The following is a 26,762-nucleotide window of genomic DNA, read 5'->3' on the forward strand; positions in this document are numbered from 1 at the left end:
CCGGCTAATGGCCCTCAGCTTCCCCGCCCGGCCTCCCTATTGGTGCCCTCCCACTACAGAAAGGACATGGCTTCTTCACCGGATGCCACCAGCCTGTGCTTCCCCACACCCTCCCGGGTATCCACGGGGAGCCACCCAGCTCTGCTGGGCATGCTTGTCCATTGCAGAGCCCACACCAGGAGCCAGGTCTGCAGAGCCAGAGTCTGGGCTCTGGGACACCACCTCCTTGGTCCTTTGGAGATGCTGAAACCGGAGAAGGCGGCTGCCCCTTGGCAGATCACGTGCCCTCCCTGTGCCTTCATTTTCGCATCCGTAAAAATGGACCCCACCCACCTCATAGAGTGTGATGAGGCTTTCCTGAGAGGTTCGAGTATATAATGGCTGTACTTGGTGCAGGAGAAATGCTGAGTGGATGTTCACTATAAGGAATATTAGCTCTCATTTGGAATCTCTCCAGCCCTAAAAAATTCCTGCTAAGCAGCTGAGAAGTTGCCAGGATTCAAGGTCAACCTTGATCTACCCAAGCTACTGGGGGAGAGACAGAATCTCCCACTTGGTTTCTCTCACTTCCTTTCACAAGTGCACTCCTAACAACCAGCCAACCTGTAGATGGAACCATGATCCAATCAGGTAATTAAGCCTTAATTCCTCTCCTCTGATCCCCCAGATCCCACCACACCTAATTAGCCTTCTCCTTCTCCTCAAGTGTTATCAATCACCCACTTGATCACCAGCCACGATCCAACTCCCCCCTCACCCCCACTTGGACCCTACTCAATGTGATCAACACCGAAAGCTTTCACTTTAAGCTCTTTTTCTGAAACCTTGAACAACAGCAACGACCAAAAAAAAAAAAAAAGCAGAAAAAGTAGCCTTCTCAGCTCTGTGAAATCCTAAATTTAAAAAGATAAAATTGGGAGCACCTGGGTGGCTCAGTGGGTTGGGCTGCTGCCTTAGGCTCAGGTCATGGTCTCAGGGTCCCGGGATCGACTCCCGCATCAGTCTCTCTGCTTAGCGGGGAGACTGCTTCCCCCATTCTCTCTCTCTGCCTGCCTCTCTGCATATTTGTGATCTCTGTCTGTCAAATAAATAATCTTTTTTTAAAAAAGATAAAATTGATATGTAATTTTAATGTATCATATTATATCATAACTATATTACATATAACAAGACAATTATATAAATTATTTCTGTGTGTGTGTGTGTACACTCAACCAGGGCTAAGAAGAATGCTTATCACACTCAAGAGTGAAATAGAACAAATTATACATCCTTTGCTTGACAAGGAAGCTAGAAGAAGAACATTGTGGGGGGTTGTGGCGACTCTGAAGCCATTCTTGAGATCTGCTTCATGACCAGAAAGGGATGTGATTGTAGGTGAGGACTGGGGACAGGCTCCTTGAGTAACTGTTTGGAGATTTTGAGATTAAAGCATTTTACACAGCCTTAAAAATATTGCACTCTCAAAAACAAAACAAAACCAAAAAATGCCTATCTATGCATCGACCTATTTGAATTTTTTAGCCCCCCCCTCTTAAACTCCTGCTTTTTAAAACTAATTGAGAGCTTACTTGTTAAGCTGTTTAGCTTACTCACCCTTAAAACATCCTTCGGGTTTAGATGGTAGTTTCCTCCCATTTTGCTGAGGTGGAAATCGAGGCACAGAGCAGTTAAGTAACTTTCAGGAGGTCACACAGCTATTAAGTCCTAGAGTCAGGTATCTAGCTCCAACCCGTCAGCTTTCAGAGCCCACACTTTTAACCACTGAGCTCTACTGCCTCCCTGTGGTGGTTTTTCCTTCTGGGTGGAAGCCCGGGGCTTTCCACAAACACCTCCCTCGGCTGCAACGCACAGAACTCAGTACCTGGCTGTTTTAAATAGCCAGCCCCACGCCCTGTATCCACATTCAAAATATTAACCCACCATGAGAAAAAACAAACAAACAAACAAACAAAAAACCACACGTTTTTAACCAATAACTTCCTTTTCTCTGATTTTAGACCATTATAAGAACTGCGGGATTTTTCCTCACTTCCTATGTAAAACCAAAAGAATTAATTGTCAACTCACGGTGCATCTTTAGAAGCCCTGGGGGTTGAGTCCATTTGGAGGAACGTGGTGACACGTGGCGCGGTTTGGGGGTCTGGATCGCTTTCACAGCCCAATCTGGAACCCCGAGGTAGGTGACATGTCGGAAGTTTGAAAAACGCCGTTGTTCTGCACCTTGGTGTTTTAGATGTTTCAGGGAGCAGGGAGGTGTGTTTTTTCCTGTTAAAACTTTCAGAGCTCAAGTGTCTGGCCTCAGAGGCTGGTTTCGGGGTGCAGTGAGTGAGGTGTGGGGTGGCGGCAGGTCCTGGCAGGCGGGAGGTTCGAGCCTTCTGATGGGATGAGGAACTGTAGCCCCTTTAATTGGAGAATTAGGACCGAGCTGATGGGGTCTGGGCGGGATGGGTTCAATTGAGGCCTGATTGGGCGTTTTGTTCCTGGCTATTTACTAAGTGGTGTGGGGACGGTGCCAGAAGAGTCTGAGAAGAGGACAAAGGAGAGAGTAGGGAAGATGACCCACAGCCGGGAAACTGAGGCCCAGAATAAGTGTCAGAACAAGGGCAAATGGGCTTGCAAATAAGGAAAATAAAATTATTAAAAGGACAGAGACACTTGTTTCCTTTACCTTTTGCAAACATGTCTGCCTCGGAACCCAGGCTTTCCAGAGGCAAAAGATGGCCCGACAAGGCTGATAATGGCCAAGCTCCCCGAGGCACTCAGTGGGCGCCGGGCAGTCCTCCCGTCCCCTCGCCTACAGCAAGCCCTCTGCCCCTCGCAGCAGCTCCTGGGCTGGGGATCACTGGTTGTGTTAACAGGGAGGCAGAGCGAGTTCTGGAGAGGATGAATGACCTACCCAAGGTCCCGGCATGTAGGTGATCCCGCCGGGAACCCAGGGTGTCCCTTCCAGCCCCTGCACCCGACGCCAGACACCCTCCCAGGTGCCAGTGTTGGGAATTTGTCTCCTGCAGGGCTGACTCCCTGGCCAATACGTGCCTTCCCTTCATGACTCCCAAAATGATTACAAAAATGGTAGCATTGTGTGTGTGTGTGTATGTGTGTGTGTGTTGTGTCTAGTGTGTGAATGATTACTTTGTGCATATCATGTGCCTGGCACTGTTGTAGGTACTGGGTGAGGGCAAAGTAAAACACCGTGCATGCCAATGTCTGTGTTCTCCTCTTCTTCCCGGACACACCGCTCAGCTACACTTCCCAGACCCCTGGGGAGTAAGAAGAGCCAGTCATGGAGTTCTGGCCGGTGAAATGTGGGCAGAGGTGAGGAACGGGACTGCCAGGCCTGGTCCATAAAAACCTACCTGTGGTCACCCATGTGCTTTTTCTCTTCCCTCTTTGCTTCATCAGATGAGAAACCTCTAGAAAGTGATGGAGCCAATAGATGGAAGAAGCCTGATTCCCTCCATGAGAATGTGGAGCACAACTCCTACACACACACACACACACACACACACACACTCTCTCTCTCTCTCTCTCCAACCTGCATCAGAAAGTGATATGAGCAAGAACTAATCCTTTTTGTGTTACGCCACTGAGATTTTTTTTTTTTTAAGATTTTATTTATCTATTTGACAGAGGGAGACACAGGGAGAGAGGGAACTCGGGCAAGGGGAGTGGGAGAGGGAGAAGCAGGCTTCCCGCTGAGCAGGGATCCTGATGTGGGGCTCGATCCCAGGACCCTGAGATCATGACCTGAGTCGAAGGCAGACACTTAAAAACTGAGACACCCGGGTGCCCAAGCTAATGAGATTTTTATATTTGGCCTATAAATAAGACCTTTTCCAGAGTGCCTGGGTGGCTCAGCTGGGTAAGCATCTGCCTTTGGCTCAGGTCATGATCCCAGGGTCCTGGGATCGAGCCCCACATCGGGCTCTCTCCTCAGCGGGGAGCTGCTTCCTCCTCTCTCTCTGCCTGCCTCTCTGCCTACTTGTGATCTCTGTGTCTGTCAAATAAGAAAATAAAAATCTTAAAAATAAATAAAAATTAAAAAGTCTTTTTCTAATAAGAGGAGTAAGTAGTATTGCAAAATGAAACAAAGCAGAGAGAGCGATTAGGGAAAGGGGTGATGTCATGGAAGGCCTTTGGAGGAGGTAACATTTGAGGCAAGACCTAATGAATAGAAGAAATGAGCTACAAGAAGATATGAGCAGAGAATCCTGCAGGAATAGGAAACAGCATGAGCAAAGATCCCGTGGCAACAACAAGGTTGGACAGTTTGAGGACTAGAAATGAGGCCAGTAGAGCTAGAGCAGAGTGAGCTTGGGAAAGTATGTGAGAAGAGGGAGTACACACGTACCAGATGAGAGCCAGTTTATGGACAGCCTCACAGGCTATAGTGAGTTTCATTCTAAGTGTGACAAAAAGCCATGGAAAGTATTAAACAGTGGATAGGGTGCGATTTGTGATTTAAAAAGATCCCTCTGAGGGTGCCTGGTGACTTAGTGGATTAAGGGTCTGACCCTTGATTTCCCCATGGCTCCTTGTGATTTCCTAGGCCTCTTAGCTCAGATTACAGAATGAATGAAGCCCCCAGGGGTTACCCCAGGAGAACCACCACCTCTGAGAAGGTGACCCAAGGATTTAAGGCGTTCAGCTCATCTCCCTACTGCCCACTGCCCTTATGAAAGCCCGAAGTTTTGCAGTGCAGGTCACTGTCCCCACGAGGTGGGCAGAGGAGTGCATACCAGCCCAGTGTAATGTCCCAGCTTGGGAAGTTGGCCATGACGGGTCAGGAGCCCAGGTTGTGGGTGGCCACCATCCTCCCCAGACACATCACTCCGCCTCCCAGCAAGGCCACCCTGTGCGGGGTTGGGCAGGGGCCAGTCTGTGCCCGGGGCCCTCCATCAATGTCTTACTACCAAATGGAAAACCAGGGTACCAAGAAGTCTTCATTTTTCAGAAGCAAAACTATGAGCTTCCTGGTTGAGAATGAACAACGTTCACCTCCTAAAATTCTACGTGCAGAGAGCTCGGAATAATCTGGAGAGAAGAAAAGGACCTACCTGCTGTAAAGAAAGTCAACCACAGTAGTGTTGGTTTGGGTTTTTTTTTCCTTTCAATTTTTAATCTTGAATTAATTCTAAATTTAGAAGAATAATACAAAGACCATTTTGCCACATTAGTGCAAATTATATATGTTTATAATTTATATATATAATTTTATATACTACACATAACATATAGTATATATGTTTGCTATATATGAGTATATAATTTATGATGTGGACACCAAAGACAAAAGGAATGCAGAAGAAATTAAATTTCTTTTTTTTTTTTTCATCTTAAAGATTTTATTTATTTGACAGAGAGAAATCACAAGTAGGGAGAAAGGCAGGCAGAGGGGGAAGGGAGGGGGAATCAGGCTCCCTGCTGAGCAGACAGTCCGATTCCCGATTCCGACCTCAATCCCAGGACCCGGGGATCATGACCTGAGCTGAAGGCAGAGACTTTAACCCATTGAGCCACCCAGGCACTCCCAAAATTAAATTTCTTTTGCAGCCCATTGACAAGTCCTTGAGACAAGTCCTCAAGGACCGAAATTGCCTCAATGTTGTTAGTATGTTGCTGGAGGCAAAAGGCAACCTTAGCTTGACATTAAACCAACCTCCAGGATCCTATAAAAATCCCTTTGGAAATTTCCCTTATCTCTACCCCCCAAGACACATGTTGGCAATCATCCTCCAAGCATATGGCCCACTGATATATGTCTGAAGAGTCTCAAGACTAAGGTTTTACTAGACTGTAGTAAATGATATTTTCCTAACAACACCTAGACCCTCGAGGTCCTGGGAACCTTGTTCCAAATTCCTTAGAGACTTAGGCTATCCCTGACCCCCTCCCAACTTGAAAGTACATAATGGGCTCTTTCTGCCCATGGGTCCTGCCCCTGTGCTTTAATCAAACCACCCAAGAATTGTTTCTTGATCATTGGCTTCCAAACGCCAACATTTTACATCAGTACACATGTTTATATTTATAATTTTTTAAAGATTTCTAAAATGTTTTTAAGTAATCTCTACAGTGAACATGGGGCTCGAAGTCATAACCCTGAGATCAAGAGTCACATGTTCTACCAACTAAACTAGCCAGGCGTCCCTTATAGATCCATAATTTTAACAGTTTTCCTCTGAATTACTTTAGGGTGCGAGATGCACGCTCCTTTATCCCTAAACACTGCCATGTTGTCTCCTAACGGAAGAAGACTTTTTTTTTTTTAAGATTTTATTTATTTATTTGACAGAGATCACAAGTAGGCAGAGAGGCAGGCAAAGAGAGAGGGCCGGGTGGGGGGGGGGGGGAGCAGGCTCCCTGCTGAGCAGAGAGCCTGAGTCGGGGCTCGATCCCAGGACTCTGGGATCATGACCTGAGCCGAAGGCAGAGGCTTTAACCCACTGAGCCACCCAGGTGCCCCAAAAAGACTTTTCTCTACAACCACAGTACAATTTCCAAACAAGAGATGTAACACTGATATTATCTAACACAGAGTCCATATTCAAATTTTGCTAATTGCCTCAATAATCTCTTTCCTGTCATTTTTTTTTTTCCTCAGTCAAGGATCCAATCCCAGATCATGGACTGTGTTCAGTTGTTGTTACGGGTTGAATCGTTTCTCCCCCAAAACGTCATGGAGGACCTCAGCACGCGGCTTCCTCCAGAGAGAGGGGGCCTTACAGAAGCAATCAAGTTAAAATGAGGTCATTAGAGTGGGCACGGGTCCAGTCTGACCGGTGTCATTATGAAAAGGGACAGTCAGAAGCAGAGAATGCACAGAGGGAAGCCGCCGTGAAGAGACGCAGGGAGAAGACGGCCATCTACTGTCACCGTCTCCAGTCCCGAGACATTCTCGAGAGGCCTGGGACAGACACTTCCCTGCCGGCCTCAGAAGGAGCGCACCCACCCCTGGATCTCACATCTGTAGCCTCCAGAACGGAGACAACACATTTCTGTTGTTGAAGCCACTGGTTAGTGGCGACAGGTTACAGCAACCTGAGAAATGAACACAGCTGTCAGGCCGCCTTTAGGAGCCCGTTTGTCTTGATTAACGATAGCAGGTGACCCACCGGGACAGCCACCCAGGGAAAGAGCTCCTTCTCCAAGGCACCACCGGCTGCCTGGCTTTCGGAGCGAGTTTTCAGAGTCCACAGCACCCATGAGATGAGATCTAGGTGGATTTTCTCCTTTTCAAGGTCGATGGGTGGCATGAGGCGGGCTTGCACCCAGAGCTGGGCCCCAGGGCTCACCCAGGGCGCACCAGGACTTGGAGGAGGAAGCCAAGGCGGGGAGGGTGGCAAGGGGAAGGGGAGGCTGCACGGGGTTGTCCCGGGGGCTCTCCGATGAGGTTAGGGTTTCCTAGGGGTTCCCCCCCCAAGAAAAGACAGTTGTTTTTTTGTTTTTTGTTTTTTGTTTTTTTTATTTGACAGAGAGAGACCACAAGTAGACAGAGAGGCAGGCAGAGAGAGAGAGAGGGAAGCAGGCTCGCTGCCGAGCAGAGGGCCCGATGCGGGACTCGATCCCAGGACCCTGAGATCATGACCTGAGTCGAAGGCAGCGGCTTAACCCACTGAGCCACCCAGGCGCCCCAGAAAAGACAGTTTTTAAGTTTTTAAGATAAGGAAAGGTTGAATTGAAGTTCCTTGGTATTTTTCTATTGGCTGAGCATGACTGTGGCCTTGTCCCGCGGACGACTGGACAAACAGCCACAGCCTGGGGTCTCCCTGGCAGTAGGGCCTTGAGGAGGGAGGAAACAAACAGGCACTCGTGAAATCGGAGGAAAACGAATGCCTCACTCTCCTCACGGAAGGGAAAACAGGACTTCCGAGCTCGGGGGCCCACCCGGGAACCCTGCCAAAAGTGGATCCTCGGGCGCCTGGGTGGCTCAGTGGGTTAAGCCGCTGCCTTCAGCTCAGGTCATGATCTCAGGGTCCTGGGATCGAGCCCTGCATCAGGCTCTCTGCTCAGCGGGGAGCCTGCTTCCCTCTCTCTCTCAGCCTGCCTCTCTGCCTACTTGTGATCTCTGTCAAATAAATAAATAAAATCTTTAAAAAAAAAAGTGGTTCCTCTTTTGGAAGGACCACGCGCTAGAGGCACAACGCATCTGATTGCCAGGGAACATTCGGGGCGGTGACAGGTGTGTCTCCAACCCCCCACAGCTTAGGAGAACGTCATCACCAGCAGATATATCTAGAACAGGGCTGAGCCAGGAACCCATGGTGCTCCCAGGAGCTGGGATCCTAATTTGAATGGGCTGAAAGGTCACCAACATAAGATTTAAGGCTGAGAGGACACAAGCCGACGGTGAATCATTTTGAAACTTGAGACCAGAGGTTTTCCATCTCAGACTTACTGATGTTTTGGACCAGATAATTCTTTATTGTGGGGGTCTGTTCTGCATGTTACGGAATCAAACATCCTTGACCTCTCCCCACGGAGATGCCGGCAGCATTCCTCTCCCCAAGATGTGACAATCAAGAACGTCTCCAGGGGCTCCTGGGTGGCTCAGTGGGTTAAGCCGCTGCCTTCGGCTCAGGTCATGATCTCAGGGTCCTGGGATCAAGCCCCACATCAGGCTCTCTGCTCAGTGGGGAGCCTGCTTCCCCCTCTCTCTCTGCCTGCCTCTCTGCCTACTTGTGATCTCTCTGTGTCAAATATATAAAATCTTTTAAAAAAAAAAAGATTTATTTGAGAGAAAGACAGAGAGAGAGAAAGAGCACAAGCAGGGGGAAGAAGAGGGAGGCCGAGGGAAAGAGAGAGAGAATCCTCAAGCAGATCCCCCCCCCCACCCTGAGTGCCGAGCCCAACACGGGGCTCCATCTCACAACCCTGAGATCAGGACCTGAGCCACTTAATCTTCAGAGCCACGACTAGACAAAAATTAAATCTTAACACTTGCTTTTTTTTTTTGCAATTACCTGGAATCTAGCTCAAAAGTTTTAATGACTCCGGGGCGCCTGGGTGGTTCAGTGGTTTAAAGCCTCTGCCTTCGGCTCAGGTCATGGTCCCAGGGTCCTGGAATCGAGCCCCGCATCGGGCTCTCTGCTCAGCAGGGAGTCTGCTTCCACTTCTCTCTCTCTGCCTGCCTCTCTGCCTACTTGTGATCTCTGCCTGTCAAATAAATAAATAAAATCTTTAAAAAAAAAAAGTTTTAATGACCCCATTGAAACCCCAGTATCTGAACCCCACTGGATGTGGCAAAAAAGCAAGTGAAAGGGCAGTTCATGACGTGGTGTCGGACTTGCTTTCTCCTTGCAGTGTCGGTGACCTCAGGTGGTCAGCTTTGCTCGCTGCCTCCGTTTGCAAACTGCTGTGTGCCTGCCGGACGGGCCTAAACGGCCGGTCCACCTCAGAGCTGGCTGCGGGTCCCTAACGGCCGGAGCCCTCTCTGGGGCTTTCCAAGCTTCATTAGGGCTTATTTGTAAAGTCCCTTACAAAGTTCAGGCCCAGGGGCGCCTGGGTGGCTCAGTGGGGTAAAGCCCCTGCCTTTGGCTCAGGTCATGATCCCAGGGTCCTGGGATCGAGCCCCACATCGGGCTCTCTGTTTCGCAGGGAGCCTGCTTCCCTTCCTCTCTCTGCCTCCCTCTCTGCCTACTTGTGATCTCTGTCTGTCAAATAAATAAAAAAATCTTTTAAAAAAACAAAGTTCAGGCCCAGATGCTCTGGGAAGTCCAAGTGACGAGGATTCTTGCCACCCTCTTAAAAAGAACATTCCTGAGTGGAAGGGCTGCGGGAGCCAGAGCAGGACGTTCAGGAGTGCGGCGTGTGGGGAGGTCGTGAAGGAGTCGAGGAGGGCATCTGAGACCATAAAGAAAGGGAGTTAAGACTCTCCAACTTGCTGGGCCTCCTCCTATTCTCTAGAGCAGGAAATTACGTCAAGTGTTTCCCGAACAGCTGAAGTATGTTCGAAACCTGCTAGCATTCTCCACATTATCTCCAGGAAGTAGACGCTGAAGAATTTCTTTGCAGCAAGAAACTGCGTGAGCTCTGGTTGCCCATTGTCACCTGGGAAGGGAAGACTAGGACCTTAGCTCATTTGGATGTCCTGTTCAGTGTCCTAAAGGACATATCCTGAAGACGGGGCGCTTGGATGGCTCAGTGGGTTAAAGCCTCTGCCTTCGGCTCAGGTCATGATCTCGGGGTCCTGGGATCGAGCCCCGCATCGGGCTCTCTGCTCGGCAGGGAGCCTGCTTCCCCCTCTCTCTCTCTCTGCCTCCCTCTCTGCCTGCTTGTGATCTTTCTCTGTCAAATAAAGAAATAAAATCTTTAAAAAAAAACAAAAACATATCCTGAAGAGCACTCTTCTGGGGTGTGTGTGAGAGAGACAGAGAGAGAGAACGTGAAGAACATTCTTTGCCAGGTAATTTAGCCACGTCAGCAACAGCTTGCTAGTTACCTACTTATCCTCACTTAATCCTCGGGTGGGGTAAGGATGAGGTCAGCCTCTTGTGTTTTAGGCATCATTCTAGAACACGCAACTGAGGGAAAGTGAGAGCCACAGCCCACCTCTAGAGACTCGCCCTCTCCAAGGCCGGAGCCGGTAAATCTCCCAGGGCGGGGGTCTACAGGCGTCGCGCCGCAGCCAGCCAAGTGGAAGCCTCCCGAGCACGTCCGCTTTGGGATGCCAGTGGAGTCACAGAACCACAGCCACCTGGGAGCCGCCTGCGACTCCAGCGAGGAAATTCCCCCGGTCTCCTTCGAGAAAGGGCAAGCACGATTACTGCTGCAGAAATCCCAGCGGGAAATGACGGTTGTTACCTCCAGAGCCAGCAACAAAGCCTAGAAAGGAAGCTAGCTCCCGAAGACAGTGACAGCTGATGATGCTGGTGACAGCCGCCACGGTTCCCTGCGTCCTAATCACAGCGAGGAACCATGCCCCCTGCGGCAGCGCGGCCTGGGATCCGACACTTGCCAAGTGTGGGATTTGCCTTGCAGGGATCTGGCTGTCAGCAGGGGGACGAGGACACCGCCCACCCTCTGGGGCCACAGGGAAGCTGGACGTGAGGCCAGAGTGAAGCCCCGCCTGCCATCTTCTCTCCCGGGGGGGGGGGGGGGGGGCAGCACCACGTTCCCGGTGTGCGTCATCACGCTTTTGGAATGAATGTCAACCAAATGCCATTGTTTAGGGACAGCCGTTACAACTCCTGTTCAGCACAGTCCTGCAGTCAAACCACAGCCAACGCCACTGGTCTGAGGTCTTAAACTACCGCATGAATTGGGCCACTGGCGGGCTCAGTCCATGGAGTGTGCGACCCTTGATCTCAAGGTCATGTGTCTGCACCCCACCTTGGGTGTAAAGATTAAGGGGAGGGGTAAGCCAAACTACTACATGAAGCAAATTCCGATGGTGACATTAGAAGGGGGGTGGCACCTGGGTGGCTCAGCCGGTTAAGAGTCTCACGTCAGCTCAGGTCATGATCTCAGGGTCCTGGGATAGAGCCCTGGCTCAGCGGGGAGTCTGCTTCTCCCTCCCCTAAGTAAATAAACAAAATCTTAACAACAACAAAAAAGCCACTACAGTGTGTAGAGAGTAAGCTGTAAAGATCTATACCTCAAGTATCTAGTATTTTGAAGATGGCTGCACTTCTGAGAACCCAATTTTCATCAGGCTATGAGCTCCTTTTCCTGAAAAGCTCACAAGCATGCATTATATACAATTTTCAGGGTTCATGGGCTCCATTAAGGTCTATCCTGCATTTCAGGCTACTCAGGTTAAGGATTCCTATTTGTGAAAAAATGTACAATGAAATGGTGAGATTTTATTTTAATCTACCTGGTATCCTGTATTTGTAAATTTTCCAAAATTAGCTATTACTTCTATAACCAGGAAACATTATTTTACAAAGTTACCAAAAAGAAAGAAAAGGAGAAAGCTTCATATTCACTAAATCTTTTCCCCAGAGGGGCAGACGAAATTGGTTGAGAGGATGGGCAGGAAAGGCGCCGGGTCACTAGTCACCTAAAACTTTGGTCTAAATCAGAGTTTGATTCTACAGGTTTCCTGGTTTCTACATGTTTCCTCACTTTTCTCCTGTATTCCAACAGTTCTGCCTCCCCAATTTTTTTTTTTTTTTAACTTTTGTAGCTACCATCAGGAACTACCGTCTATACATCAGACTTTGACTTCTCATTCAGTCTGAGTTCAAAGTTTAGTTCTCCATCCAACCCTTCCTCGTCTTCCCTTGTTTTTATGGTAAGTTTCCAGTATTTCTGCCTGAACCTATTCAAGTTCTAAACATCAAGACTTGTTCAGAGAAGAAAATACAGTTCTGTTTTGCTGCCTCAGTGCGTTCAAGGAGCTTCCCATTCCTGGGAAAGGCCCATCCGTTGTTTGTAGTGACAAGTTGCCAAGCAAACCATGGCCAGGCTGGACTTGGGTGGCTCAGGTGGCTGTTCTCCCAGCCAGTGAGAAGTTCCATGAGGAGGTGCTCCCAACTCTGCGAAACGGTGGGGGCAGGAAGAGAACGCAGAGCTCTCCCTGCAGAGGCTATGCGGGCTCCCCTCGGGTGGGAGGCACCGTTGGCAAAGCTAAAACCAGCCTTGAAAGGCCCGAGGGCTCATGAAACATCCAATTTTTGGATTGAATCCTATTGTTGAGTATAGAAATGTATGCATGGGGCGTCTCATGTTTGCATACAGCTGTGAACGATGAGAAACAAAACAGAAGGTTGGCTAGCTCAGTCTGTAGAGCGCGTGACTCTCGATCTCGGGGTTGTTAAGTTCGAGCCCCAACTGAGTGCAGAGATTACCTAAAAATAAAATCTTAGGGGCACCTAGGTGGCTCAGTCTGTTGGGCGTCTGCCTTCGGCTCAGGTCACCATCCCAGGGTCCTGGGATTGATCCCCATGTTGGGCTCCTTGTTCTGCGGGGAGCCTGCTTCTCCTTCTTCCCCTGCTTGGGCTCGGTCGCTCGCTCACTCTGTCAAATAAAATCTCAAAAAATAAAATAAAATCTTAAAAAACAGTAATACTAAACTCACCCTAGAAGGTAAAATCTGTTCTATGGCTAGAATACTACCTGACATGTCAGTATTAATATAGTATTCACTATCTGTAGAGAACTTATTTTATACTAGGGAGTGTGCTATTTTGATGGCCAAGGGTCACGCATTCGGAAGAGGCAGCATTTGAACTCAGGCAGAGCGGACTCCTAATGACTGGTCCTTTCCACTGCCCATCCTGGAACTAGGCTGGGGAAGGACATTCCCGGTTGTGAAAAGCCTGGGAGGAGTGCATGACTGATCGATAGGAGAGGGTTTGACGCATACAACTCCTACACAGTGTTAGGAAACTGTCCCAAATATTTAGGAGGAACTGGGCGTTTTAAGACACCAGAATAATGCTTTCAAGCTATGCCAGCAACGGGCCATTTAACATACAAATGCTCAAAATTAAATTGCTCTTCTGCCCTCGGGAAAAAAAAAACCCAAAACCCTATTTGATAGCTTGAGTGTCTTTTATCATCTTTATTAGCTGGGGTTATGAGACTTAGTGATTTTGCTAAACACTTTTCAGGACACGTTCTCTTGGGGGGGGGGGGGCGCTGCAGGATTTGGCCAGGTTTTGTTCATCACAAATTAGGTCAACAGCCTGATCTCAAAAGAAAGCACCATTAATGACATGTTTCAAGGGCTTTCCAAATTCAGCCAGCTCGGTTTTGGCAAGCTCCAGCAGGGTGGAGGGATGCAAGGAGTAGCCAGCTTCACTTTTCTTAATGGCCCTTCTGAACTTGGGGTTCTGTAATCTCACAAGGGGTCCGACAGCCCCACAAATTTAAGATTTTGCTCCTAGAACTATTGGTAAGATAAAGAGGAACATACCGCTTTGGAGAACACCATTTTGGTTTTAACTGACCTGGTTCTTGGAAGCTCAAAAAAAAAAAAAGTAATTGGAGGCCAAATGCTTAAGTAAAATCCTATTTAACACCGAAGATCTGCTGTAACAAGAAATTACCCAGTTTTTATTTTTTCAGTAATGACGCAGCCACAGAAAGATTGAGGGTGAGGAAATTATCCAACAACCTTAAGAAATGGAATGTTTATGTCCCAGTTTGTTCCAGAAACAGTAGCTTGATAGGAGTTAAAGCTGATGCAATGTAGGAAAGTAAAGAATCAACACTGGTACAGTTTTAACACTGACCTTCAACCTCCACCCGTAGTTTAACTCTTAAGGATTTTTGCAACAAGCAAAATTAAGTGCTAGATTTTCCCTTGATGTTTGCCTCATGAAAATTTAAGTGCGATCTTCCCACCCCTACTTACCTACTACAAATACAAAATTGAAAGTTAGGGGCAAAGGGGGTTTATTAAAGTTTTAAATGGGATTTAAAACTGATAGGAGCTACAAAATGTGGTGCATTAATAAAGCTGTTTAGACAACACTTTGTGAAAGAGGAAAAGGTTAGCGGCTGTAGAGCATTTTATCAGATTTTCAAAAATCAAGCTGAATATGAAACTCGTTCTCAGAAAATTTTATCCAGTTAAGTTCAATAAAAACATCCAAATGCCTCCGTGGATTTGAACTCCAAGGAAACCAGCATGCTAAAAATGCTATCTAAGATAGGAGAATGTATTTCTGGCGATCAGCTGTCTCCTGTTACTTCTGACCCTCTGAAAACGACAGACCTTACCCTTCTTACCAGCGTGTGTTCCAGTGGTCCCTCAGCCCACTAAGCCCTACGCGTCTCTTACAACAAAAACCTCCGGTCTACCTCGTTTACAACAAAAACTACCGATCTCCAGGTTTACTTCCATGTTCTTTTTTCTCACATTCACGACTTTGGGGTCCAGCATCTAAGGGACTTACCTTGGAGCAAGGGTAGGTGAAAAGGGCAGTGGGGCCAGTAGGTGGGACAGGGCAGGTGTCTGTGTAGTTCTCGGACTCCTCTTCTGCCTCCCCTTTAGGGAAGCCCTTGTATACAAAGAGCCGAGAAGATGACCAGGCCTCCCAGGAGCGCTGAGCTTGGGAGGACCAGGTGCAACATGGCTTGGTGCTCCAAATTAAAAAACTGGGCTGCAGGAGGTGTTTCAAATAAGCATTAGCCAAGGTATTGTCTATTTCTCCACCTAAGCAAGCATTAAATGGATGCATTTCGTAGCGGCCACTTTAAAAGCTTGTTACCTGCAAAAGGGAAAACGTGCTCAGGCGCAGGTTGAACTTGAAGGGGCTGAGACTATCCTTACGTTCCTTTGCACTGAGACAAAGTAAATGGATATCTGTTGCGTTATACTACCACTGACTTGCAAAACTAGCTTATTTACTGAATACAGTAGCCCTTTGTGGTCCTAACTCACTTCTCGTTTTCGTCCCAAATGCCCACCCCCACCCCCTAGCTCTGGAGCTTCTCTGGGAGAACAAGCCGGCAGAGCTGGCCCGTTTCAGCTGCGGAGGCCGGCTCCTCGCTTTCCCGCCAGCAGCGGAGGAACGGACAGGAGAGCTTTCAGGGTGCATTTCATTTGTCCTGACCTCTTGGGCACTTTGGCTAACCCTCCCTCTCCCCCGAATCCATTTCCTACACTAATAGCATAACCAATCTTTAGATTAGTGGCTTAACACCTGGACTGGACAGAAAGGGCAGATGGGGAATAGAGAGAAGCCACTTGGACCCCACCCCTTAAGCAGAACTCCTGGGTAAACCAACGTACTCCTCTGAAACCAAGTTCAGCCTTACAGTTTGGGAGAAATGAATGCTACCTGTAGCTCGACGAGACCTGCGATTAAATTTAATGTACATATATAGGGGTGCCTGGGTGGCTCAGTGGGCTAAGCCTCTGCCTTTGGCTTCGGTCATGATCTCAGGGTCCTGGGATCAAGTCCCGCACCGGGCTCTGTTCAGCAGAGACCCAGCTTCCCCCAACTCGCTGCCTGTCTCTCTGCCTAGGTGTGATCTCTGTCAAATAAATAGCTAAAGTCTTTTAAAAAAATAATAAACATATACATTTTTAATCCCATCTCTCTGGCCAGCGAGATTTAAAGATTTTTTTTTTTTTTTTTGACAGAGAGAGATCACAAGTAGACAGAGAGGCAGGCAGAGAGAGAGAGAGAGAGGGAAGCAGGCTCCCTGCTGAGCAGAGAACCCAATGCGGGACTCGATCCCAGGACCCCGTGATCACGACCTGAGCCGAAGGCAGCGGCTTAACCCACTGAGCCACCCAGGCGCCCCTGGCCAGCGAGATTTAAGACGACCCCGGCTGAGGGTTTCTAGGAATTTTTATTCATTTTTCTATGAAAACTTCTGAAAAATTCTGACTAGTGTGTACAGAATATGACACCTGGAAGCGTGCACAGCCATTATTTGCAAAGAATGGAAGAAGCCTAGAGCAAAGCCAGAACTCAGAAGTGGGCAGGAAGTCGGCATCACGCCGGTATCCTTGATGGCTTCACAAAACTGACATCAAACGATGTCTGCAACAGAACCACACCTCCGCTTACTCGAAAGGGGGTGGGTCCTGCACCTTTCACCTGCAATCTTAACTCCAAATCAGGGACTCCTGGGCAGCTCAGTGGGTTAAGCTTCTGCCTTCGGCTCCGGTCATGATCTCAGGGTCCTAGGGTCGAGCCCCACATCGGGCTCTCTGCTCAGCGGGGAGCCTGCTTCCCCCTCTCTCTCTGGCTGCCTCTCTGCCTACTTGTGGTCTGTCAAATAAATAAATAAAATCTTAAAAACACACACACACACAAAACTCCAAGTCAGAAAGCAGGACATAGGAACGGTGAAGTAAAGAAAAGGGTGGAATTTAATCTTTATTTACAGACACTGCAAGAGAGGAGATTCCACATAGAAATAAGAAACCCACTGGGAGGAGGAGCTTCATACAGTTTGTACAGTTTGGAACTGGTCAAGTAGAGTTTTGTTGTAAAAAGTGCTACAATAACAAAACACATTTAAAAAGAGTTCTTAGTAGAGAAACAGTAAGACAAACTTCTACCAAACAGAGCACACCACAAACAACGTTCTGTGTCGGCTGTACAAGCTAAAAGTTAAAGGTCCCAGCGGTGCCATCCTGAACCTGGAACGTATAGCCTTCAGAGGTAGTTTCTGGCACAACATTCTGATCTTCCTCTTCCTGGAAGTATTAAAAAACAAAACCAAACAATGTAATTCCGCAAACACAGCACATTTCCAGGCGGTAGTCGGCTGAGAAGTCTGTATTTACTAAGGTCTTCACCTGCTTATCACACCTTTGATGCTGAACCACATTTCAGTATTTGGAATAGGGGAGGGAGGGCTGCTAAAACTTGCCAATTCTGGAGCAGCTGGGAAAGGAAGATTCTGAACGGGCGAAGCAACGCTAGCACAACAGACATTTTCTTACCCACCCGGCACTTTTCAGTAGGAAATGGGAGGATGGCCTAGGCGTGGGGTGGGCCCACTTCTCCATCAACTCCTACACAAACTTACTGTGGAGATATTAAGTCACTAATAACACTATTCATTTGAAGCAGAGTGGGGATTTTAAAAAAATCTTTAAAATTTCTAGTTAAAGATTATATGACCATCAAACCAAACATTTAAGGAGCAACTATGTACACCATGTCTTACTCACACTGATATTTGGCCATATTTAACAAGGGCACAGGACTCATTTAAAAAATATAATTAAAAAAATCTTAGGGGCTTGCCTTGTGTACTTTCCAAAATCTCGTTAACGTTATCATGTCACTCACCTCTACAGAAAAATACTTCTCAATCAAGTTTAATGAAGCTTTGTACACAGACTCATTTTCATGGTTTTGTAGAGCCTCGATTTTGTCCAAACCTCCACATTCTTCGATCATTATACTAAGTTTCTCGGTTTCACCTAATTTCTCAGCAGCCTAAAAAAAGGTCCAAGTTTACTGGAATTTACTGAAAGTTCTATTTTAATAAAAACAATGTTCATGTTTGCATATTGATGTACATCAGACAAGCACTGGAAAGTTCCTCCGACAATCCTATGAGATGGTTTTATCTCCAGTTTGCATTTTCTAAAAATTCAAGATGAGATCACTCGCTCAGCCAGATCGGACAGTAGTTCTCTCATTTCTGTGCATCAGAATCACCTGCAACTTTAAAAACACCACCACGTCCAGGTTCAGTGTGTCTGTGATGGGAAGTAAAATTCCTCTTTTATAAGAGCGCCTCAGAGGCACCTGGGTGGCTCAGCTGGTTAAGCATCTGACTCTTGGTTTCAGCTCATCATCTCAGGGGTCCTGGAACTGTGCCCCACGGTGCGCTCAGCACTCAGTCCGTTGAGATTCTCTCTCTCCCCCTCCCTCCCCCACAGGCTCTGTCTCATAAATGAACAAATGAGTAAACTAATACATAAATAGAATCCTTTTTATGTATTTATTTTTAAAGATTTTATTTATTTATTTGACAGATCACAAGTACGCAGAGAGGCAGGCGGGGGTGGGGATGGGGAAGCAGGCTCCCTGCTGAGCAGAGAGCCCCATGTGGGGCTTGATCCCAGGACACTGGGATCATGACCTGAGCCGAAGGCAGAGGCTTAACCCACTGAGCCACCCAGGCGCCCCAATAGAATCCTTTTTAAAAAGCACCTCAGATAACACCAAAGTGTAGTCAAGGCAGAGAACCATCGTCTAAGGGCAAATATGGCCTAAGGCGTATAAAAATAAATTTTCCTGATTGGATTACTTGCTGATATCAAGAATGTATTAAGTATAAAAATGGTATTGTGGTTAGCCTTATTCATTTATTTTTTTTTTAAAGATTTTATTTATTTGACAGGAGTGAGAGACACCAAGAGAGGGAACACAAGCAGGGGGAGTGGGAGAGGGAGAAGCAGACTCCCCAATGAGCAGGGAGCCTGATGCTGGACTCCATCCGAAGACCCTGGGATCATGACCTGAGCTGAAGGCAGACGCTTAACGACAGGTGCCCCGCCTTTTTCACTGTCCTCAAACTTTAGGGTACATAAATATTTACATATGAAATAATTTATTTGCTTCAAAATAATTTAGAGGGTTTAAATAAGGGGGAGGAGGAAAATGGGTCAAATGCTGACAAACTATTTACACTGGGTAACGGATACACCAAGTATCATTATTCTAGACTCGACTTGACTCTTCTAGGTAAAATGTCCATAATCAGGAATTTAAAGCCATTAGGTAGGACCTACTTAACTCCAACCACTGTGACATAAGTGCCACACGCTAGCATACTCGGGTTAATAGGAAGGGAACCAGAAGAAAAATAAAATTAGATAACTAAGTCATCAAAATTTAATTGCACCAAAATTCAGTAGGACACTGGAGAATTCAAGATTTTTGGCAAAATAGATAGGAATGAATCGTGTCCACATATAGACTTGATTTCAATTCAGGTCACCCACGTGTCATCTCCTTTAAATCTCTTATAATCCCTTGTCACGTCTTACCAAGAGTGTGCCCCACATTAACAGCCTTTCTAATTCTGTGGCTACTAAATAAACTTAGCTGCCCTACCCTGAGTCTGGATATCATCAACTACCACCAAACCCCAATTCAAACGCTACCTTATGACTTACCTGAAAGATATTGGAAATGGCATCCAGAATGACCAAAATAATTTTGGTATCCTTCGCAGTTAAGAGGTTCATCAATGGTTCTATTATGCCACAATGGACGAGGTATACAATCTGTTCAACTGTCCCACCACTTGTATAGTTGGTCACAGCCCAGACAGCTTCCTTTTGTGTCTTAAAGTCTGCCTAATAAACATAAGGAAACAAGTTTACTTCAGAACAATTGTAAAAATAAGATCCCAAAAGTGCGCTTACAGAAAAACAAGGACTAAAACTACTGGTTCCTTCTAACCTTAAGTGAAAGGGGTTACCGGCCACTATTTAACAAAGGACTTAGAACCCAACACTAGTTCATTAAGAATCTTATCAAGCACAGCTCTACCAGATGTCCATCCGTAAGTACTAACAACCTTTGACTAAGTACTAAGACTTCATTACCTTAGAGAGAACACCAACGAGGAATGGGACTAATCCATGATTTACAACTTGCTGAATCTGGTCCTGGCGGCCAGCTGTGATGTTTGACATTGTCCACGTGGCTTCCTTCTGAATATTAGTTTTGGGGTTCGTTAGCAGGCTGGGAAAGACAGCAAGCGCTCCGGCATCTATTACAACCTGAGTCTGTTCATCTGTCCCAGTAACAATATTTCCTATGGCTCTTAGCGCAGGAGTCTGAAAAGGAAAAAAAAAATGTTGATGCCAATGGTTATCTTTTATTTTTTCCAGCACTGCTCAAAAACTCTATACCCTAAAGGCTCTTTTTTTTTTTTTTTTAAGATTATTTATTTATTTCACAGACAGAGATAGGCAGAGAGGCAGGCAGAGAGAGAGAGAAGCAGGCTCCCTGATGAGCAGAAAGCCCGTTGTGGGGCTCGATTCCAGGACCCTGGGATCATGACCTGAGCTGAAGGCAGAGACTTAACCCACTGAGCCACCCAGGCGCCCCACACTCTAAAGGTTTTGACAAGTCAGAGGCTCTTTGTGGCCTAAAACCGACAATGTGTCGACACTAGTATCAACTGACTGTGCTTCCTATGGTTTGTATTCTCATCTAAAAGTTACGACTTACCACAATGGGCAATTCAGTAGCTCCTAGAAGCTTTACAAGCTGGGGCACAACTCCTGTTTTCACAACCATCTCAATCCGTTCATTTGGACCATCCGTCAGGTAGGAGATGGCCCAGCAGGTATCTGCCAAGACCTCTGGATCGTCGTGATGCAGGAGACGAACTAAGGTAGGAAGAATCTGCTCGACGGCATCTAGCGGGGGTGCGGGGTTCTTATTGCGACAAAGGTTTGAAAGTGTCCAAGTAAGGTTCCGTAAGTAGCCACACTAAGGGGGAAAAAAAATGCAATGAGAGGTCCCTCTATACTTTGAGAGGGTGCGAAAAATCAGAATCAAGAAGTGAGTAACCTGACTTTAGTCGTAACTTACTGCTAACGATGACATATCAGGAACTGCAAGGAGAGCCAGAAGTGGTTCAACTGCACCATACTTGATAACCAAGTCTCGAAAAACTGAACCGTCACCTAAAACAAAGAGGCAAGGTCAATCAGAATCTACTTGTCTAGCGCCACCCATGTTCAGTGACGGAGTGCACCAGCGTCCTCACACAAAGAAAATACTCCCGGAAACCCCTTAATCTACTTATGAGATGCCACGGGCACCCCTCACAAGCACTAGAAGCAAGCAAGCTTACGTCTTAACACACAGGTCCTTATTACTTATGACAACTTCAGTGTGATTAGAGACAGAAGAATTTTAAACCCAAGTACCTGCAATGTTTCCTAGAGCCCACACAGCCTGTTCGCTGATGTGAGCGTGGGAAGATGCCAACAGGGAAATGAATGCTGGGATAGCGCCTCCATCCACCACAGCCTTGGTCTGTTCTGATGTCCCGGAAGCAATGTTAGTGAGAGCCCAAGCGGATTCAAACTGAATGGGACTACAATCGGTTCTGCCCAAGAAGGACACAAATTTTGGAATCAAACCAGCCCGGATTATGTTGTCTATGGGGGGCTGCTTTTCCCGAGAAAGCAGTTTCCTAAGGGTAAGCAAAAAGAAAAACAAAAGTTGAAGATGATTAACAAGAGAAGTCTGTTAACTTTAAAAATCAATTTAAAGTGCAATTCAAGACTTCAGAACTTGAGACAGCCTCTTAGTAACGTACTGAATGTTGAGATCTCCTGGGATTTGAGCGGAGATGAACGGACTGGTTGCACAGTGCTGCCACACGTGGTGTCCTGAACTATCTTCTTTCCAGAATTGAAATATTACCAATCATGTAAATTAGCCTCCTCTCTGCATCCCCATAAACTTTCGATCTTGCCACTTTAAAACTCTGACACAATTACACTACCATTGTTAATTTGTGTTTCCCTAACTACCAGTGAGTTGAAGTATCTTTTCCTTTATCACTTGTTAACTTGGATTTGTCTTTCAGCACACTGTCAATCTATACAAACTATTAATTCTTTGTTATGGATGTCACAAATGTTTGTATTTGACAGAAGAGTAAATGCACCATTTTAAATGAATGTGCCAACCCCACCTACTGAATAATTCTTCCATTCTCTGATGCCAAGTGGAAATGCCACCTTGACAAAAACCTTGTAATCTACCTAAAAAGCACACCAAAAGGTTAACAGCGATTATCACTGGGGGAGAGCAGGACTTCTGGCAACTGTGATTTATGCAAAATCACAGTTTCACCCACGGGAAGAGTCTAATGAAAACAGACCTATGGGCAATTAACTTTTACTTTTCCCATGCTCTCTGTCTCTTTCCCACCAAAAAAAATCCAAAAGGGCTGCTATCTTAGGTTACCCATGCTTTGGCAGAAAAGACTTACCTAGCAGCTTGAGTAGCCTGGAGCTGGCTTTCCAAATTGTTGCTATTTATGCCCTTGACAATGTCATCAACAGACCAATTTACAGTGCCCTGCGAGGACAGCAGTATTAATTTCACAAATCATTTTTAAGATTAAATACAAACAATAAACTCCCTACTTGCCATTGTGAAGACATTTTTAGGTTTATAATCAGTTACTAGAAGTTTACCCTTATGTTTAATTTTAGCTATTAAATATTTGTTCTTTCATATACGCAACAGGGCTCAAGCTTGGTGTATGACTCACTGGAATCTCCAGTTAAGGAGAACCATCCTAGCATTCTGTCACTAAGAGAGGAGACGGTGAACAATTTAGTAAATGAAATTAGAGCGGAATGAAGGTTGTTCCTATATTAGTCTCAATCATTTGCTTTCAGATATGCTGTTAGGGAGGAAGGGATGGAGTTATGTGGGCAACGTGCTGGGGATTTTCCTATCTCAGCTTACAATCTATGCATTTCCACAGTGCGGTGCTACAAAAATGTTTCATGTTGTAATCGTAGTAGAAGGGTTTAAGAATCAGTGCTATAGTTGACTCAAAAAGACAGCAGCCCCTTTTCCATAGGAAAAGTTGTTACAACTTAACAAGGAAAATGCGAAAAAACAGATAACCATAAAACAAATGGTGAATATTCATGTTCCGTTAGCATTTACTCTCCATCTTTCGTGCACAGCTGGGATGCTTTGGGAATTCTGAAAAGGGAACATTTTCCCTGCTAGGTTGACCAAGGAGTGCTATAAGAAGACAGGATCTGAATGTAATACTCTAGAAATAGCACTTAGGTACTATTCAGTGGGGAAAAACAAATTGAGGCACTAAAGGTTCCCAGTATCTCTGAAAGATAAAAAAGATAAACTGAAAATCTAAGATTGATCTAATTTACAAAAAAAATTGTTTTTCAAACAATATGGATTTTTAAAAAAAGATTTTACTTAGTTATTTGACAGAGAGAGATCACAAGTAGGCAGAGAGGCAGGCGGGGTGTTGGGGGGGGGCAGGCTCCCTGCTGAGCAGAGAGCCCGATGTGAGGCTCAATCCCAGGACCCTGGGATCATGACCTGAGTGGAAGGCAGAGGGTTTAATCCACTGAGCCACCCAGGCACCCAAGAATATGGATTTAAAACTACCAAAGTTTTTAAGCAAAGAAGAGGTCTAAAGCAATATTTTGTTTTATTTAAGATTTTATCTTTTTGACAGAGATAACAAGTAGGCAGAGAGACAGACAGAGAGAGAGGAGGAAGCAGGCTCCCCACAGAGCAGAGAACCCGATGTGGGACTCGATCCCAGGACCCTGAGATCATGACCTGAGCCGGAGGCAGAAGCTTTAACGCACTGAGCCACCCAAGTGCCCTTAAAGCAGTATTTTAAGACTATATTTAGGTAAATAGTATGTAGCACAGAACAAAAGGAAAAGATAAATTAGAAGAACACTGAAAATATTTCAGGAGGGAAAGATTTGAACAGAGCTGGTTGACAAGCACAAAAAATAGGGTACACCAAGGGGTGCCTGGGTGGATCCATAGATTAAGCCTCTGCCTTCAGCTCAGGTCACGGTCTCGGGGTCCTGGAATCGAGTCCCGCATTGGGCTCTCTGCTCTGCGGGGAGCCTGCTTCCCCCTCTCTCTCTGCCTACTTGTGATCTCTCTCTCTGTCAAATAAATAAATAAAATCTTTGAAGAAAAAAAAAAATAGGGTACACCAAAAAAAGCCAGAAAATGATTGGTTCCAGACACACTAACTTTCAGTTAACACTGGAATGACCAGTTGCGGACTAAACTGGTGGCTAGAAATGCAGGGAAACCTGAAGGGAGTTTAGAGCTAAAGGAGACCTGGGAATCAGCTTCAGCAGATTATGGAGAGTGGGCAGGAAAGAAGACAACATAACAGAATTATTGACTGGGAACATAAAAAAAGCTCTTCACAGAGTCCATAGTTAAAACCATTAGGCTAGGAATGTTATTTAAATTTCTTTCTTTTAGTAGGCTCCATACCCAGTGTGGAGCCCAGTGCGGGGCTCGGGGCTCACAAGCCTTAGATCAAGACCTGAGCTGAGATAGAGTGAGATTCTTAAGAGGCTGGGCCAGCCAGGCATCCTTTATTATTTAAATTTCTAAGAAAAGCACCACATTGATTTTGTGGGTTTGCCGTAATTCATCATCTAAAGTATATATTTACCTGGTTGTTGCGGTTTTCCTGCAGTGGAGAGGTAGCATCATCGGGAAATGAGCTTACGTTTCTCCTTTTCAGCATCTGGTCATCCTTCTTAGCTTTCCTCAGCTCCACATTAACTTCTATTCGACGCCGCCTCATTTCCTTGGAGAAAGATAAACCACTTCACCTACTGTACCAGTTTTTGTTGCCAAGTGAGGACATTTATTTCAAATTTCCTCAAGGTTCTGATCCCTTCCCAAATAGCTTTGCATTTAAAAAATACCACAGGAAAGCAACAGAAGGTACTCACTGTACTGTCTTTCCCCTTGTTCTTGAATCTATTAAGGCGGGCAGCTGGTGAATTAGCATTCTCGTTGGTGGACATGGTTATGAGACAAAGGGAGAAAGCTGTAAGATGCAGAGAAAAAAAATTTCCCTTTTATCATTCTGCTTTGTCAATAAAAGCATTCGCAGAATTATCAAGCATATACTGGACCCACACTTGTCTATTAGAGGAGCAACTTTCTTTTTCAGCACCACGAAATAGTGAACTGGCCAGACAGTATTCGCCCCCTCCCTTCTGAAGGACTTTACTTCCTGGAGCAGTGCTGTCCATCAGAAACAGAAAGCACACGGTATAAATTTAAAATTTCCTAGTAAGCACATTTTCCAAAAAAGCAAAAAGAAACTAGTGAAACTAATTTTAATCTATTTTATTTAACCCAACACATCCAATAATGTTCTCATTTCAACATGTTATAGTACTTGGAGTTACTGAGATATTTTACACTTTTTTCATACTAATTCTCTGAAATCCTGTGTGTACTTTAGGCTTATAGTATATCCCAGTCCGGACTAGCCACATCGGCTGGGTGACTACCATACTGGACAGTGCAACTGGACTATTTCAATTAAGTAGTTACTTTTAGGAAAAGCGGGGGAACTGAGCTCACAGTTAAAACCTATGTCCTAGCAGCAATAAATCCATATCCCGGAGGCTCTCTCTATTGTCTTTAAATGGCCAAAATAGGTAGGTTCTCCACGCCTGAAAATGAAACATTTGACTCATCATCACATTATGGAGTCTCCCCCAACATTTTGTGTCAGCACTGAAAACTCGAGACACAGTTCTGCATCCGCTGCATCTCGCCAACATCTTCATTCGCAGGAATTTCGAGCGAATGCATTTAATCAGACTGATGAGATCAACTGTCCTTCCTTCAGACTGAGATCTTTAAGAGCGATCGCCAAAAGGGGACAAAGTACAAATCCTCCTTTTAATTCGTTAGCTTTCATTCCGTGATGTTCTTTTCCGACGCTGTGTCACAGCCAGCCCTGGGCCTACGTGTTACGAGACAGTTCTTCCAACTGCCACCACCCCCCCATCTCCAGGCCCTTCCCCTGCCCCCCACCCGGGAAGATGCAGCGGGGAAACCGGCGGAGGACGGGCCGGAGGGTGCCGGGCCGCCTCCCGGGACTCTCGCCCTCGGGCCTCACGGATTTTCCCGGTCGCGACGCGCCAAAGGTCTCGCCGCTGTTCGCAGAGCCTCGGCGCCCTAAAACCCAAGCACTCGCACCGCGGAACACCCGCCTCGTCAACGAACGACGCCCCCGGGGCCTCGCCAACCAGGGAGGCCGGGAGCCAAGTCGGGCGTGTGCTCCCGGCCTCCCCTCCCGCCACCCGCGAGCCGAGGGCGGCCTGCACGTCTGCCGTTATCACTCGGGCCGGGCTCCGGCCTGAGTTCGTACCTACACGGCCGGCTCAGGCTTCCACGGGAGGTGGTCCGGGACGCGCAGGCTGCAGGTCAGCTGCCCTCAAAACGTCCACCACGGATCACCCCAAAGACGGTGTGGCTCGTGCAGCCGGCCGGCGCGATTTAAATTTCCCGGTGTCCCCGCATTCGGATTGGCTAGTTCGAGCCTACGCTGCATGCCCATTGGCGAATTTAAAAAACACGTTAAGTTGGGGGGGGTTACAGGGCCAAGAAGAAGAGATGATAGCATCGCGAGATAAGGGAGCGGCCGGGCAATCCCAGAAGGCTTTGCAGTTGGGTGAAGAAAGACTCCAGATCCCGGCATGCAGCGGGTCAGTTCTCAGCATTCCCTGGGGCCTAGGAAGAAAGCTTCTGTTAGGGACGTCGCTTGTAGGTTCTTTGCCTAGGCGGCTG

General features: G+C 46.6%; 1 protein-coding gene across 3 annotated transcripts; it reads right to left on the reverse strand.

Annotated features, from left to right (window-relative positions):
* Positions 1-792: 792 nt before the first annotated feature.
* On the reverse strand, positions 793-26,583 carry KPNA2 (karyopherin subunit alpha 2). 3 transcript variants are annotated; one of them, XM_045986655.1, is made up of 11 exons: positions 26,344-26,571; positions 24,905-25,002; positions 24,619-24,756; positions 22,405-22,493; positions 21,329-21,597; positions 20,988-21,082; positions 20,622-20,885; positions 19,991-20,224; positions 19,556-19,738; positions 17,715-17,864; positions 793-802 (listed from the first exon to the last, which is right to left on the reverse strand). In XM_045986655.1, exons 2-11 carry the CDS (start codon positions 24,977-24,979, stop codon positions 800-802), a joined length of 1,500 nt encoding a protein of 499 aa, XP_045842611.1. In that variant the 5' UTR covers positions 24,980-25,002; positions 26,344-26,571; the 3' UTR covers positions 793-799. The 3 variants fall into 3 exon arrangements, with proteins under 3 accessions (XP_045842611.1, XP_045842610.1, XP_045842609.1); XM_045986654.1 differs by lacking the exon at positions 793-802 and adding an exon at positions 16,778-17,113 and having other exon boundaries at positions 26,348-26,583; XM_045986653.1 differs by lacking the exon at positions 793-802 and adding an exon at positions 16,778-17,113 and having other exon boundaries at positions 26,344-26,574.
* Between the last annotated feature and the right edge of the window lie 179 nt (positions 26,584-26,762).

Source organism: Meles meles, chromosome 18 (genome assembly GCF_922984935.1).
Source record: "Meles meles chromosome 18, mMelMel3.1 paternal haplotype, whole genome shotgun sequence".
In the NCBI taxonomy this organism is placed as follows: Eukaryota; Metazoa; Chordata; class Mammalia; order Carnivora; family Mustelidae; genus Meles; species Meles meles.

Coding starts and splice junctions, on each gene's coding strand:
- KPNA2 (XM_045986654.1), bottom strand. CDS start 24,979: ATGTCCACCAACGAGAATGCTAATTCACCAGCTGCCCGCCTTAATAGA. Junction 21,598..22,404: donor CAGGCTACTCAAGCTGCTAG/GTAAGTCTTTTC, acceptor GCTTACCCTTAG/GAAACTGCTTTCTCGGGAAA. Junction 19,739..19,990: donor TCGTTGGTGTTCTCTCTAAG/GTAATGAAGTCT, acceptor TATGTTTATTAG/GCAGACTTTAAGACACAAAA.